Source organism: Hyperoodon ampullatus, assembly GCF_949752795.1.
Source record: "Hyperoodon ampullatus genome assembly, chromosome: 1".
NCBI lineage: Eukaryota > Metazoa > Chordata > Mammalia > Artiodactyla > Ziphiidae > Hyperoodon > Hyperoodon ampullatus.
This window is the reverse complement of record NC_136914.1, coordinates 14,438,654-14,454,223: the sequence shown is the minus strand read 5'-3', so window position 1 is coordinate 14,454,223 and position 15,570 is coordinate 14,438,654. Positions and strand designations below refer to the sequence as shown.

General features: G+C 39.6%; 1 protein-coding gene across 1 annotated transcript in view; it reads left to right on the top strand.

Annotated features, from left to right (window-relative positions):
- The window catches only part of NFKB1 (nuclear factor kappa B subunit 1), a 123,112-nt gene that overhangs the window by 60,190 nt on the left and 47,352 nt on the right, over positions 1-15,570 (top strand). The window contains exon 6 of the mRNA XM_079699748.1: positions 5,688-5,836. Within this exon, the coding sequence (XP_079555874.1) occupies positions 5,688-5,836 (149 nt within the window). The remainder of the gene's footprint in view (positions 1-5,687; positions 5,837-15,570) is intronic.

Sequence of the window (15,570 nt, the reverse complement as noted above, 5' to 3'; positions counted from 1 at the left end):
ATGAAGGTTATTCAGTACTTCCTGTGTACTCAACAAATAATAAAGAATAAAGAACAGTGAAGTCTATTTTGCGTCACTGAGAGGAGGTATATTATGAAAATCATGTTCTTTTCTTTCCTTCTCCTGCTCCTCCTCTTCCTCCCCCCTCCCCTGGTCCTCCTCCTCCTCCTTTTTCTTCATTTTGTGATATGACTTGCACTGTAACAGAGGAGAAGCAATGCACAGTTTAATAATGTCTGTGGCATGATTTTGTTTATAAAGAAGCCTTATAGGGGGACAAGCACGCTTCTGCCATCTCACACCTCTCACTGAGACCTTCTCCCCCACAACACACACCAACAAAACCAAACAAACAGGTTTTTCAGGGATAACTGTCACGAACACTGTGCTAGGCAAAGGAGAGCTATAAAACACTGTGCACACTGGACGTACACAGAAGAAAAAGTGACTAAGCCAGGTGGTAGCCAGTGTAATGGAAAATGTGAACGGGCTTTGGAGGTGGACAGACCCAAGTTCAAAGGGCTGCCCGATCACTCCAGTCACAGGAATGGTGGCAGTGTAACTCATCGTAATGTGCCTCAGTTCCCCTGGCTGTGGAATCGGGTGGCACTGCTGATCCCACAGGGCTGACGTGAAGACGGGCTGAGTTAACAAGTCCCCTTCCCTTCCGTAAAAACAGAAAGTGAGGAAGTATAGCTAGGTGTGCTCTGGGAGTTTAACAAGCAAGAGAGGTAGGACAGTAACCCTTTAGTGGCCAGTTGGTCTTACCATCTTCTTGCTGCAATAAACTCTGTATAACTTTCCTGCCCTCTTCCTATCACATTCCCCAAAAAAGGGACAGTGGTGGAGTTTTGTGGGCTAAAGTGGTGAAGGGAGTGTCATGGAAGATTCAGATTTAGGTCGTACCCTTGAAGAATGGGTGGTTCTACACAGGGAGGAGAAGACAGGGACACCCTCGGGTGGTAGGAACCACGGGAAGGAAACCCTGAGAGGTGGTAGTGAGTACGACTGAGGAGATGATGAGTCGGACTCACCACAGAGCTTTTGTTTGTGCTGGTCTCGCTGCCAGCAACACTCTTCTCAGCCCCTAGCCACCCCGTTGTCCCTTGTTACATTCTTACTCTTCTTTGAGAGCTCAGCCCTCATTACTCCTTCAGGGAGCTTTCTCTGACTTCTTGAGCAGGTCATATCCCTATTCTGCACGTGCTGTGTAAGTGCTTCATAGTTATGCACTTACATTTAGTTGTGATATTTTTGAGTAGTATTGGTCCTACTCTTTCATTCCCATAAGAACAGGAGTTATGTCTGTTTTCTACTCAGCTGTGTATCCCTCCATTCCCTGACCTACTGCAGTGCATGGGACATAGAAGCAGCTTAATAAGTACTCACTGAATAAATGGGTACATTTTGGTTGTCGGTGAGGTAATAGCCTGGATAGGAGAGAGGCTTTATATTTGAGATTGCCAATCCTGTTCGGTGCCAAGCACTTAACTCATTTAATCCTTAAAAACAATCCTATGAAAGTAAATGTATTATTACTTTCATTTTAATGGTGGAGAAGCTGATGTCCAGTGATGTTAACCATCCTTCTGCTGGCCCAGCTATTAAGTGACAACAGAGGGACTTGAGCACAGCAGCCTGGCGTCAGAGCTCTTGAATTTAACCACATTCCTCTGCTGCTTTAGCAGTAGAGGTCAAAGTTAGATACACAAGTAAAGTTAGGGTAGATTTCTGTTTGAAAAGTGTGGATTTTTCCCTCCTCCTCCTCTTCTTCAAGTATCATCATTATCACTTCATGAGGAAAAACGCAGCAGAAAAGAACTACTTCATGTGTCACGTCTCATATTCATGTTGACTCTACATTCTGCCAAAGTGATATGTCCAAATTAACTCAGCAAGTTCAAAGTCTGATTCTTAGAAAATTCTAGATTACTTCTCTTAATCAGCTTTAAAGAACCAGTATGCACTTTTCCAGAGCATGACAGAGTTAGTTGCTTTAAATAAAAGGAGGTGATTTGACTAAGTTTGGTATTATCTGAGATACTTGGTTTCTGTTTCTTACGCAAAAAGCAGATCTAGCCTGTGGTCATCAGTAGGTATTGAGTCATAAAGCTCCTGGAAGAAAGGCTTGATTTCATCAAGGAAGCCAAGGAATCCTGAGCACCTCCAAGAATGATAGGTATTACTACAATAACATAGTTATTCCTAAAATAAATAAATAACAGCCCAGTAAAATATGTCACTCTGGAAAAAAGTCTTACCCTAGGAATAGAAGTGGCCTGAATTGGTCATTTATTCCAGCCACCTGCCTTTAAACGGGATTTATAAACATTCACCTCAGGGCAGTTTTTTTTTTTTTTTTTTTTTTTTTTTGTGGTACGCGGGCCTCTCACTGTTGTGGCCTCTCCCGTTGCGGAGCACAGGCTCCGGACGCGCAGGCTCAGCGGCCATGGCTCACGGGACCAGCTGCTCCGCGGCATGTGGGATCTTCCCGGACCGGGGCACGAACCCGCGTCCCCTGCATCGGCAGGCGGACTCTCAACCACTGTGCCACCAGGGAAGCCCCCAGTTGTATTATTTAAAGGCCTCTAGGTAGAGGAATGTATTACAGTAATAAGATAGTGGTTAATACTGTGTATTGCTGTTATTTACTGGGCAGTGGTCTTCAAGACTTTACATGCATTAATGTATTTAATCCTCATAACAAACCTGTGAGGTCCTGTTATTATCCCCATCTTACAGATGAAGAGCTGAGCACTGCCCAAGGTCACAGAACTAGTAGATAGTGGAACTGTCTTCAAACCTAGCTAGTCTGTCTGTCAAGTACATGCTCTTCCTGTGTCCCTTGGTAGCTGATTGTCACCTTTGTCTCCTTGGCTCTAAGTGATAGCTTAACTTGTATTTAAGCCATTAGTGTTTATTAAAAGCTTGTTATGCTCAGACTCTTTAAAAAATAACCCACCCTTTCTGACAGACACAGTTGCTTTCTATAAACTTAATTTTCAAGGGAACCACTATGCAAAGAAGTAAAAGGGGGGCTGAATAAAAATAATCTGATTCTCCATAGAACAAATGAATTTCTGAGTCAGTTGCAATTAGCTCTCAGTCATTGCGGCATTTTATGAAGTATTCCCTCCCCTAAGGTAGAATTCCACTGTCTTCATTAGCCATAGAGCCTGAAAATAGAAAATAGTATTTTTTTTGTGTGTCCCCATGCCTCAGCTTTCTTCCTTCAGTCAGTATTTTGGAAAGTCCACAAAACCCAGGGGCCTCCCTGTCGTTGCGCTGTGGCCTATGTGAAAAACCAGATGATGCCATGCTGACTTGAACTCTTTCCAATGGATCAAACAGCACATTAGTCATTGGCACATTTTTCAGGCCCTTGACCTCAGACACTACCCGGTTCCTCATTCTTGCCACCCTTCGATCGTGAAGTAATAGCAAGAAAAAGATGTGAGTACTTTTTGAGGAGACCTCCCACCTCTTTCCTTCAGTGCCTGTGACTGATTCCTTCATAGTGGTAACGTTGAAGGGTCCAGATATCCAAAGGGATTGGGCTTTAATGGATGGATTCCTTCCGGTGTCCTGCTTAAGTGGAAAGCCTACCTGATTTCACCCAAGTGAAGCATTTCGTCATGCCTTACACTGTTGCATTCCTATGCTCAGTGCACTTAAAAGTGAAATTACATGGTCTATTTCATGCTCTTTCACTGTTTATTTACTGTTGAAGAAGTCCCTGTGAAATATGTCATCATAACAAAGGCTGATTTCAGATGTTGACACCAAGACACAGAACTGACATCAGCAATCCAGGGAGTATGTAAGGACAACAGCCAACTTTGGAGCAAACCCAGGACTTTTCATTCCCTGCCCTACCCTGAAGGGCAAAGGCTTTCTACCTGTTATAAAAGGGAAAGCACTAAGTTCATAATTGGTTTTATGCCCAGGGGGCTTTTTAAGTGCTTAACCTGTTTAAGAAATTATTTATTTGTGCTCTGAGGTGGTCAGAGCCTAAGTTAATCCTAAGCATTCTTTGTGATTAGCTTGCTCTGCAAGGACTGGAGGACATTCCCGCAGGTGGCCCTCCTCCTTGGGAAGGGGTGTTAGTGGGCTGGGAAGCAAACTTTTGCAGCGGTTCTGAGCCTGGGTTCAGGCAGAGAGGCCCTAAGGTTTCCAGTGGAGCTACACTGTGGCCAGAGGGGAGTCTGTCCTTTGTTCAGGAGAGGAAACTTCTCTCCCCCAAAAGCCTCTGGGGAATAATCCCAGTTCTGATCAACTTCTCCTCAGCTCTTACAGTGGGAGATTGGATTGGGAAAAAAATCCATACTGAAAAAATCCTAACAAAACCATGCCTCAATGGAATATAAATTCATTTGATGGTATTTATAGTAGAAGTAGATTGGTGGAAAGGAATTCTTTCTGTTTCCAAGCAATTTTACTGGCAAGCATAGGTTCTTCCTCAAGTATATATCAGAAAGACATCCATCAAGGATCCATTGCTACATGAGATTTCTATCTACTTTCTTTTTCTTCTGAGCTAAGGGTTGCTTGTGCAGGTTAAAATGTTTCTAACGATTGTATAGTTGGGAGGTCCTGGATTTAGGTCATATACTTCCTCAAAAAGAGACAATATGAGCTAAGGAGTGAGGGTGACCACCTCTTATCGTTGTTAGCCCTGAAAGTCCTGCATCCCAGGAAACCCCATCATTCCCAGGCAAACGAGGATAGCCGGCCACCCTTTGAGGAGATACAGTGCATTTCCAACAGTTTGGCTGAATTTATCACAGGTTTCTGACTTACAGTATTCAGGAAGTTTAAAAACAAGGCCATTGGTCTTTTCTGTGAGTATGATTTTAGTGTTGGGGCTTTCTCAAGGAAGGTATCTGTGGTCTCCTATAGAGGGCTGGCGAACCAACTAGAGGAGAAAGGGTGTCCAAGCTCTGTTTACTTAAAATGTCATTATCTCCTTGCAGTTTTCTTTTTATTGCTATTGTCATCATTTTAAAGGTATAACAATAAAAAATATAAATTACTTTAAATGGAAAAGTCTTATAAAACAAGAGCTAAACAGGTGTCAGATCTAAGGGTTTGCACTTAGGTAGTACACTTATTTGAATTAAAGAAACAGATCACTGCAGGCCAAGTCCATGGGCTTGGGTGTCCATGGCCAACCTTCCTAGCCAGGTCCCTGGGCAAGAGACTCTCTCTCCTGCCTCATCTCATGGCAGAGAGTTAGGACGGACTCTTTCTGCTCACCTCTTTCCTTCTCTTGATTTCCATCAATCAATCAACCCCAATACCCTTCTCACTGATCTTCTACCCAGCTTTTATGACCAAACATGCCATGAAGGTGAAGCTGAAAATGTGTTCTTGGTTAGTAGGACGGGGATACAGCATCCTCCAACATGTGCTCTTCCTTCCAACTTGAACAATACGTGCTGTATTTTAAACGGTCTGCTTCCTGCAGAGTATCTTTCACACCCAAAACAACCGCCATTAGCATTTTAATTTATTTCCATCTCATCATTTGTTCATCACATATTTTTCAAAATCGAGCTGTGGTCGTATATGTACAGATACGCTTAATTTTATATCATACTTTTTATACTTAACTGGCTTGTCTTAAGCATTTTCCCATGTTGTAATATAGTCAGATGTGCTAACTTTGAAATGTGCTTCTTATATAGATCTGCAACTATGTGGGACCTGCAAAGGTTATTGTTCAGTTGGTCACAAATGGAAAAAACATCCACCTGCATGCACACAGCCTGGTGGGAAAACACTGTGAGGATGGCATCTGCACTGTAACTGCTGGACCCAAGGACATGGTGGTCGGGTAAGTGAGGGTGTATGATGTGGTGGAAGGGAGGTGCAGATCGAACATGGCAGCCAGGGAACAGGCCCTTTTTATTAAGGGTCTTTCCAAGACCCTCAGAGAGCCCCAGAAAATGAAAATTTGAGCTCTCACTTGGACTCCGAGGACTCTGAAGAGTAAGGTGCCCACTTGTCTGGATTTCCCTGATACAACCCACTTCGTACCTGTTGTCCTGGCCTAATTATTTATAGCACCCTCTTTCACTCTCAAAAGTGGCCCAGTTTGGATGATAAATTATACAGTCACTTGGCCTATGAGACATTTGTGCCACTTTTAGCAATATTTTCCTTCTGGAAATAAGGATTAGGACAAATTAGAAGAAAACGGGCTATAGCAGAAATCAACACTTTATGGATGATTTCATACCTTTGGTGATTCCCTTAATGAACTATTGGTTCTCGATTTACAGTGTGAACATGTTGAGCATGAAGTGGATAGGTAACTATTATTTCAGTTCTGTGTCGCTTAGAAAGTGTGCACAGAAATGATAAGGCCGATAAGGGCTTCATTTCCAAAACATACAAACAGCTCATTCAGCTCAACATCAAAATAACAGACAACCAGATTAAAAAATGGGCATGGGCTTCCCTGGTGGCGCAGTGGTTGAGAGTCCGCCCGCCGATGCAGGGGACGTGGATTCGTGCCCCGGTCTGGGAAGATCCCACATGCCACGGAGCGGCTGGGCCCGTGAGCCATGGCCGCTGAGCCTGCGCATCCGGAGCCTGTGCTCCGCAACGGGAGAGGCCACAATAGTGAGAGGCCCGCATACCGAAAAAAAAAAAAAAAAAAAAAAAAAATGGGCAGAGGACCTGATTAGACACTTCTCCAAAGAGGACTTGCAGGTGGCCAACAGGCATATGAAAAGATTCTTGATCTCGCTAAGTATCAGGGATGCAGAGCCATACCACAGTGAGATGCCACCTCACACCTGTCAGGATGGCTGTCATCAAAGAGAACACAAAGAACAAATGTTGGTGAGGATGTGGAGAAAAGGGAACTCTCAGACACTGTTTGTGGGGATGTAAATTGGTGCAGCCACTGTGGAAAACAGTATGGAGGTTTCTCAAAGAAACTAAAACTAGAACTACCATATGACACAGCAATTCCACTCTTGGGTATATATCCAAAAAACCCAAAACACTGATTCAAAAAGATACATGCACCCGAGTGTTCATAGCAGCATTATTTACAATTGCCAAAATATGGAAGCAACCTAAGTGTCTGTCAACAGATGAATGGATAAAGAAGATGTGGTATATGTATATATATATATATATATATATATGATGAAGATGTGTGTATATACATATACACAATAAAATACTACTCGGCCATAAAAAAGAATGAAATTTTGCAGCAACATGGATGGACCTGGAAGGTATTATGCTAAGTGAAGTAAGTCAGACAAAGACAAATACTGTATGATATCACTCATGTATGGAATCTAAAAAATAAACTGTTAAGTATAACAAAAAGGAAACAGACCCACAGATATAGAGAACAAATGAGTCGGGGAGAGAGGGAAGGGGTAGGGGCAATATAGGAGTAAGGGATTAAGACTACTAGGTATAAAATAAGCTGCAAGGATATATTGTACAACATGGGGAATACAGCCAATATTTTATAATAGCTAAAGAGTATAACCTTTAAAAATTTTGAATTACTATATTGTACACCTGTAACATATAACATCGTACAGCAACCATACTTCAATTTTTTTTTAAAGTGTGCACAACCAAGGTTTACAAATTTGTTTTGGCATTCATTAGACTTGAAATGTAAATACAAAGAGACATATTCATTTAAGGGTTGGTCAGAGAGATAAAACAAGCCATTTTTAATGAATGAAGTATTATAGACATAAGTTCAATTCAAAAGAAATTTTTAATTAAATTTGTCTAATTTTCAGGAATATCTTTCAGGGCTTCCTAATACTGATTTAAATAGTTTACGGTAAAATCCCAGTTAATCTAGACTGTTCACTCAAAAGAAAGGAATTGTTTAAATCAACCATAATTAAGCTGATGGTAACATTTCAGGCTTTGAATTCCGATCAGGTTTCAAGTTGGTTGTTATTGGGGAGGTTGAACTTTCATGTTCCTTGGTATTTCTGTTTGACTGTTAAAATTTTCAAGTGTGAAAAACCTAGAGAGCTTTCTTTTAAGTCACTAAAATCTGATTCTTTTGATGTCAGAGAAAAAAAAAAGTCTACATTGGAGGAAGAAGCCTAAATTGATTTGAAAAATTCAACTATGCTTTAAATGAACTTGTTTCAACATCCTCTTGAAAGGCTGGCCTGTTTCCTCTTGTGTGTCACAGTTGGTTCACAGTTGGTTTGTTTTGGAATACCCTTACAGTTCCTGACTGACCTATGAGAGCTTTGAAATGCAGGGTAATTGTCAAAGAGTTTCGGCCTAGTTGATCACTTAGCATCTCTGCAGATTTACTCGAGTAGGCAACTGTGGGTACGAAGTGTATATTCTCTTTGGTCCTGTTTAATGTGTGTGATAATCATATCCTTCAGAGGAAATTATACATGAAGTTCCCTACTCACAATATTTGTTATTATAAACATTCCAGTATGTTATCTGTAATTTGGTGTTTCTGTGGTTTGCCTTAGTAGTCTTTGAGGATTTGGGGAGGAACTAATGGTTATTTAATTTGGGACCTACAGCAGGAGTAAAAGTAAATTCCCTGTCTCCAAGGAAAGCGAGGAATCTGTTACTCTCTTTTAGTGCTGGCGTGAGGGGCTCGGTAGTTGGAAGAATTCATTCATTCAACAGTTTGAGCACCTAAACTTGTAAATGTGATCATCAAGATGTCTGGTCATAGCTCTGTGGGATTTTCTAATATTATGCAGTTTCACCAAGAAATGTAATCAAGAGGATGCCACCTAAGAGTTACAGTAGGCTCAGTAGCCTCCCCCATTCAGAGTGCTCTATGAAACCTTGGTACTCCTTTTATAATTTGATTTTTAACTGAGAAACTTTTGCCTACAGTGTTTCCCAAAATGCAGTGTTTCATTTGTCTCTCTTATTTTTTTTCAAGTTTCTAATACCAGAACCTGTTGCATTTTAGTAGAAAGAGTCTCATGCTGGTGGTCTGGAAACCAGAATTCTATTTCCAGTTCTGTCACTCACAACAGTAGGACTGGGGGCAATTTGCATGACTTCTTGGGGACTTTAATTTCTTCCCTTATAAAATCTGAATGTTAAGCTACAGAATCTACCTCCAGGCCCTTTACATCCAAATTCTACACTGAACTATCATTAGCTAATACTATGAAATAACATGAGCCAACTTGCCTCATGTGTATTTACAGGATGTCAACGATTATTCTTATTTAGTTCTAACTTGTAGGTAAGAATAGCATATAGAGAAATTTAGGAAGATAGCCAGAGTTATTCCTTAGACTTGTCAATACTAGAAACAGAACCATGATAAGCAGTTTTCAATACAGTTTAGGTTAAGAGTATAGATTCATAAGCCGGGCATCAATCCAACACATCAAAAAAGATAAATGAAGGGACTTCCCTGGTGGTCCAGTGGTTAAGACTCTGCGCTCCCAATGCATGGGCCACGTGTTCGATCCCTGGTTGGGGAACTAAGATGGTGCGTGCTGGACTTGGTGTGGCCAAAAAGAAAAAAAAATAAAGGTATATGGAAAATGACACTGAGAAGATAAATAACTTCTAAATTATCAAAACCAAAAAATGACCTTTCTTTGGAGTGTTTCTCTTCACTTTACTCTCAGGATGAGTTCTCAGTAAAATTTAATTTATATTTTTGAAGGTATTTTGTTATCTATATTAAACTATTCATGTTTTAGATAACTAAGTCATGATTGTAAGTTTGATTGGTTTACTTTGAGGGGGTTGTCCTTTTAACTTCTATTAGTTAGCTTTAATTTTGACTTTTTATTTCCTACTCACTTATTTAGTTAGTCCTTACTGCCTGTCCTCATAAAAATAATCTTTGTTTGGTGTTTTATTTTCTATCCTGAATATCAGCAGTTTGTTTCCACAGCATTTTAGTTCTCTGAAATTTGCATTCAATGGAAACTGTTACTTGACTTTGCTTTAAGCCACCTTCCTCACCAATAATCGCCACACCCTCTGCTTGCTTCCTGGCAGCCCTGATTTAGAGAGATGTGAAGTTTTTCTTTTTCTTAAACTAATATTTCCAGCCTATACCAATGGTAAGCACTCAAAGTAGATATATAAATATAAAAATGCAAAACAGAAACAAGTCTTCCCTCAATGAACTAATGCAGATCATATTAAACTGCTATTTTTGTAGATCCAAAAACAGTTAGCTACTGGCAGTTTCATATGGTTCAGCCTTAATGCACAGAAAAGGAGCTGTTTGGAGAAAACGGACAAGGTCTGGACTGAGATTGGAAGTATCCAACTTCCAAACCTAGGGTGTGTATTGTGAGTCAAGGGCTGCTTTTAAATCTCAGGCCAGCCGTGAAGTCAATATTTGAGTCTGGAGATGAAGAAAGGCCAGATGGAGGAGGCACTTTAGAATCCCAACCCAAGGACCTGGGGATTTGAACCTAGCCAAAGGGCAGAGGCAGTTCCCAGGCGATCATAATGATGGCAGCATCTGGCACAGTGTAGAGAATTTCAAACCTGGCTGCTAATTAAAGTCACCTTTGGTCACTTTGTCAAAGTACTGATGCCAGGCCCTACTTCCAGGGATTCTGATGTCATTGCCCTGTCTCATCGTGGAGAGCAGTGGTTCACAAACTTTAGGGGCCATCAGAATCACCTGGAGGGCTTGTTAAAACACGGATGGCTGAGCCCCACCCTCAGAGTTTCTGATTCAGTAGGTTTGGGATAAGGCCCAAGAATTTGCATTTTAATAAATTCTTGGGTGATGCTGATGCTGCTGGTCTGGAGAGTATACTTTGAAAACCACTGATGTGTAAGAATATGGCATTTTGAGTAAGAAACAGGATTGTAGTCCCAGTCCCATTACTAACCCATTATTAACTGTCATAATATTTCTTTGTAAAAATTTTTGAAATTAATTTAAATACTGTAACAGTCACCCTTTAAAGTATACAGTTCTATGAGTTTTGATAAATACTCATATAATCACCACAATTAAGGTGTAGAATAGTTTCATTCCCTCCCCCATCCCCCATCCTGAAAATCCCTGTGTGACCCTTTGGAGTCAGGTTCCCCCCCAACTCTAGGCCCTGGCAACCTCTGATCTGTTCTACCCCCATAGTTTTGCCTTTTCCAGAATGATATGCAAATGCAATCATACAATATGTAGGCTTTTTGGGTCTGACTTGTTTCACTTAGCATAATGTATTTCAGATTCCTCCAGATTGCTGAGTCTGTCAGTAGTTTATTCCTTTTAGTTAATAAGTAGTGTTGCATTGTGTTGATATATCACAGTTTATCCACCTGTTGAAGGACATTTGGTTTGTTTCCAGTTTTTCAGAACAAAGCCACCTTTTGTGTGAACATAAGTTTTCATTTTTCTTGGCTTGGGTAAATACTGAGGAGTGGAATTGTAGGGATGTGTGCTAAGAGTACGTTTATCTTGATAAGAAACTGCCAAATAGTTGGACTTCCCTGGTGGTCCAGTGGTTAAGACTCTGGGCTTCCACTGCAGGGGGCACGGGTTCGATCCCTGGTCAGGGAGGTTCCACATGCCGCGTGGTGTGGCAAAAAAAAAAAAAAAAAGAGAAACTGCCAAGTTGTTTTCCAAAGTGGCTGCCCCATTTTGCATTCTCATATGTTAACATTTATGATCGTTTTTTTTCTGTTTTTTTATCCTAATAATGTCTGCTCTCATTTTTCTTTTGCATTTTATTAGAGAAATTTCCAAACATATACAAAAGTAGAAAGAATAGCATAATGAGCCTTCATTGTACCCATCACTTACCTTCAACAATTAATTATTACGTGGCCAGTCTTGATTTAAATATACTCCTACCTAGGTAACTTTGTTATTGATATCTGATTTAGTTCCATTGTGGTAAGAGAATATTTGGTATCATTTGATTCCTTTTAAATGTATTGAGGCTTGTTTTATGGAGGGAATATGGTCTGTCTTTTTTTTAAGTCAATCCTTTTTTTAAATTAATTAATTAATTATTTTTGACTGTGTTGGGTCTTCGTTTCTGTGCGAGGGCTTTCTCTAGTTGCGGCAAGCGGGGGACACTCTTCATCACGGTGTGCGGGCCTTTCACTATTGTGGCCTCTCTTGTTGCAGAGCACAGGCTCCAGACGCACAGGCTCAGTAGTTGTGGCTCACGGGCCTAGTTGCTCCGCGGCATGTGGGATCTTCCCAGACCAGGGCTTGAACCCGTATCCCCTGCATTGGTAGGCAGATTCTCAACCACTGCGCCACCAGGGAAGCCCTAGTCTGTCTTGGTAAATGTTCCTGGTGCACTTAAAAAAGAATGTTTAGTCTGATCAGGTTGAACGCATGTTCTGTAAATGTCAGTTGGGTCAGGTTGTTTGTTCAAAGCTTTTGTCTCCTTACTAATTTTCTCTCTACTTGTTCTATTAATTATTGCAAGAAGAGTATTGAAATCTGACAATATTCATAAACACATCTATTTCTCTTTTCAGTTCTATAAGATTTTGCTTCTTGTATTGTGAAGTTCTTTTATTAGATGCATAAAAATTTAGGATTCTTATGTCCTCTTAATTAATTGATCCCTTTATCATTATGAAATGACCTTCATTTTTATTCCTGGTAATATTCTTTGCTCTGGAATTTACCTTGACTGAAACTAATATAGTTACTTCAGCTTTCTTTTGAATAATGTTAGCTTGGAACATTTTTTTCCCCATCCTCTTAGTTTTAACCTTTTTGTTTGTTTATATTCAAAGTAAATATGCACTGCATATAGTTGGGTCTTTGTATTCCATCTCACATACTCTGTCTTTTAGTGGGGTGTTTAGGTGATTTTTATTTAATATGATTACTGATATGGCTGTGTTTAGATCTGCCATCTTGCTGTTTCTTTTCTGCTTGTCATATCTATTCTTCGTTCCCCCTTTCCCTGCCTTCTTTTAGATTAATTGATTATTTGTCATTTCATTTATCTCCTTTTAGATTTATACCTCTTTGTATTTTTTAGCCGTTGTTTTAGGTTTATACTATACATCTTTAACTTATCATAGTCTACCTTCAAGTAGCATTATACCTCTTTATGTATAGCATGTTAACAGTATATTTTCATTTCCCCTCTCTTGACCTTTGTGCTATTATGTCATATATTTTACATCTGCATATGTCGTAAATCCCACCATATATTGTTTTTTATTTTTGCTTTAAATCGTCAATTATCTTTTAAAGAAACTTTTAAATAAGGGGAAAAAAGTATTTTATACTTACCCATGTGTTGACTTCCTTTAATTTTTCTTACACCACTGGTGTGCTGCTGATAAATTCTTTCAGTTGCTGTACATCTTAAACTCTTTATTTTGTTTTTATTTTTCAAAGATATTTTTGAGGAGTATAGAAATACATGTTGACACGGTTTTTCTTTCATGTCCTTAAAATATGCTGCTTCACTGTCTTCTGGCTTGCCTTGTTTCCAAAAAGAAGTCTCCTGTCATTCTTATCTTTATTCCTCTGTACATAGTGTGTCAGTTTTTTTCTCTGTCAGCTTTTCAGATTTTCTCTTCATCGCTAGTTTTCAGCAGTTTGATTATGATAAGCTTTAGTGTTGTATTCTTCATGTTTCTTGTGCTTTGTGGTTCATTGAGATTCTTGGATCTCTGGGTTTATAGCTTTTATTAAATTTTAAAACTTTTCGGCCATTATTTTTTAAAATATTTTTTCCATCTACTCCTCTTTTTTCTCTTCTGAAACATCAACCTCATGTATATTTGGCCATTTGAAATTATGCCACAGCTCATTTATGATCTCTTCTTTTTAAAATTTTTTTCATCTTTTTCAGTTTCATTTCAGATAGTTTTATTACTGTGTCCTCAAGTTCACTAATCTTTTTGTCTGTACTGTCTAATATGTTCTTAATCCCATCTGGTGTGTTTTTCTTCTCAGACGTTGTAGCTTTCATCTCTGTGGGTTTTGGGGGGGGGTCTTTTTTATATCTTCCATGCCTCTCCTTCACATACTAATGCTTTCTTCTCGACCATATGGAGTATATCTCTCATAGCTTTTCCGTGTACTTACCTACAAATTCTGTTTTCTGTCTCATTTCATTTCTGGATCTGTTTCTATTGATTGATTTTTATCCTCATTATGAGTTATATTTTCCTGTTTCTTTGTATGCCTGGTAATTTTTGACTGGATGGTAGACATTTTGAATTTTGGATTGTGGGTAGTTGGATTTTTTATTTTCTATGCTTCTAAATATTTTTGAACATTGGGATGAAGTTAAGTTTGGGAATAGCTTGATCCTTTCTAGACTTAATATTAAGCCTTTTTAGGGAGACCAGAGCAGCCTTTAGTCTAGGGTTAACTTGATGCCATTACAAAGGCAATACCTTTCTGACTGTACACCCTAATACTTCGTGTATCACAGATTTCTTGAACTATTCTAGCCCTGTGTGTGCTCCAGGGACTGTTTTGCCTGTGCTTCTGATTGTTCTTTTCCCAGCCTTGGGTCATTTCCTCACACATATGCTCTGAGTGTCTCTCGGTATGTGGTTCTTTCTTCTCTGGTATTGGCCTGTGAATTCTACCCTTGTTGACCTCCTTTGTCTCCTAAACTCAGGGAGATCAGCAGGCCCTGTTTGGGCTCCCCCTTCCTTGCTGCAGCCTGGAAGCTCTCTCTAGATATTAAGGCAGCATAATTTTAGGATTCACCTTATTTGTTTTCCTTTTCTTAAGGCTCACTGTCCTATGCCACCTATTGTCCAGTGTCTGAAAACTATTTTTTCATATGTTTTTTGTTGTTGAAAATGCGAGGTTCAATCGGTCTGTGTTGCTCTATCATTACCTAAGGTGGAAGACTGACTTCTGTATTGTTTCATTTATTTTCAGAGTAAATCCATTATTCACATAATGAAAAATACAGATGATGACTTTTCACAGAGATTAAATTAGATAGTATACATGAAAAGCACTTTCTAGGTGGTAAAGTGCTGCATACGTGTTTATCATTGCTGTTACCTAGAAGATCAGCCTCGTTTTCCTGTAGTTATGGGTGTCTGTATAGGAGTAAAGCCTAAAAGGCCAAACTATGGAGGTGTTGTTTCTGAAAATCCCCCTGTGCCTCCATGCATACCAATGTGTCATATTGCTTGTTTTTCTGTGCTGGATTAATTCATGCATTTATTTATCCAGTAGACGTTTATTAAGCACCCAGGTCTCTCGTCACTGGATATCTCTGCTCTCAAGGGGCTCATGGTCTGTATTTTCTTTTCGGTGTCTGTCTCAGCTGTCTTACTTTTTTTCATCACTGTCTGCACACCTGTATCATTTCCTCTCTGGGCCTCTGTATGAGTACTCATCTCATTCTGCCTTCACCTCCTATGTTTTCTTTCCCTAGTTTATCTAGTCTTCCAACGTTATCTTCTTCTTTATTTCATTTGATCCAGTTATCATAATATTTCTATCTTTCCTCTAATATTTCTGCTAATATTTTTTTTCTTTCTGAGTAAAAGCCAGAGGAAAAGAAGAGTTCTTACAAAAGCTTACAAGCCTTTCAAAGAACTTAAAAAAAAAGTTCTTTTAAAAAAGGCTTTAAAAAA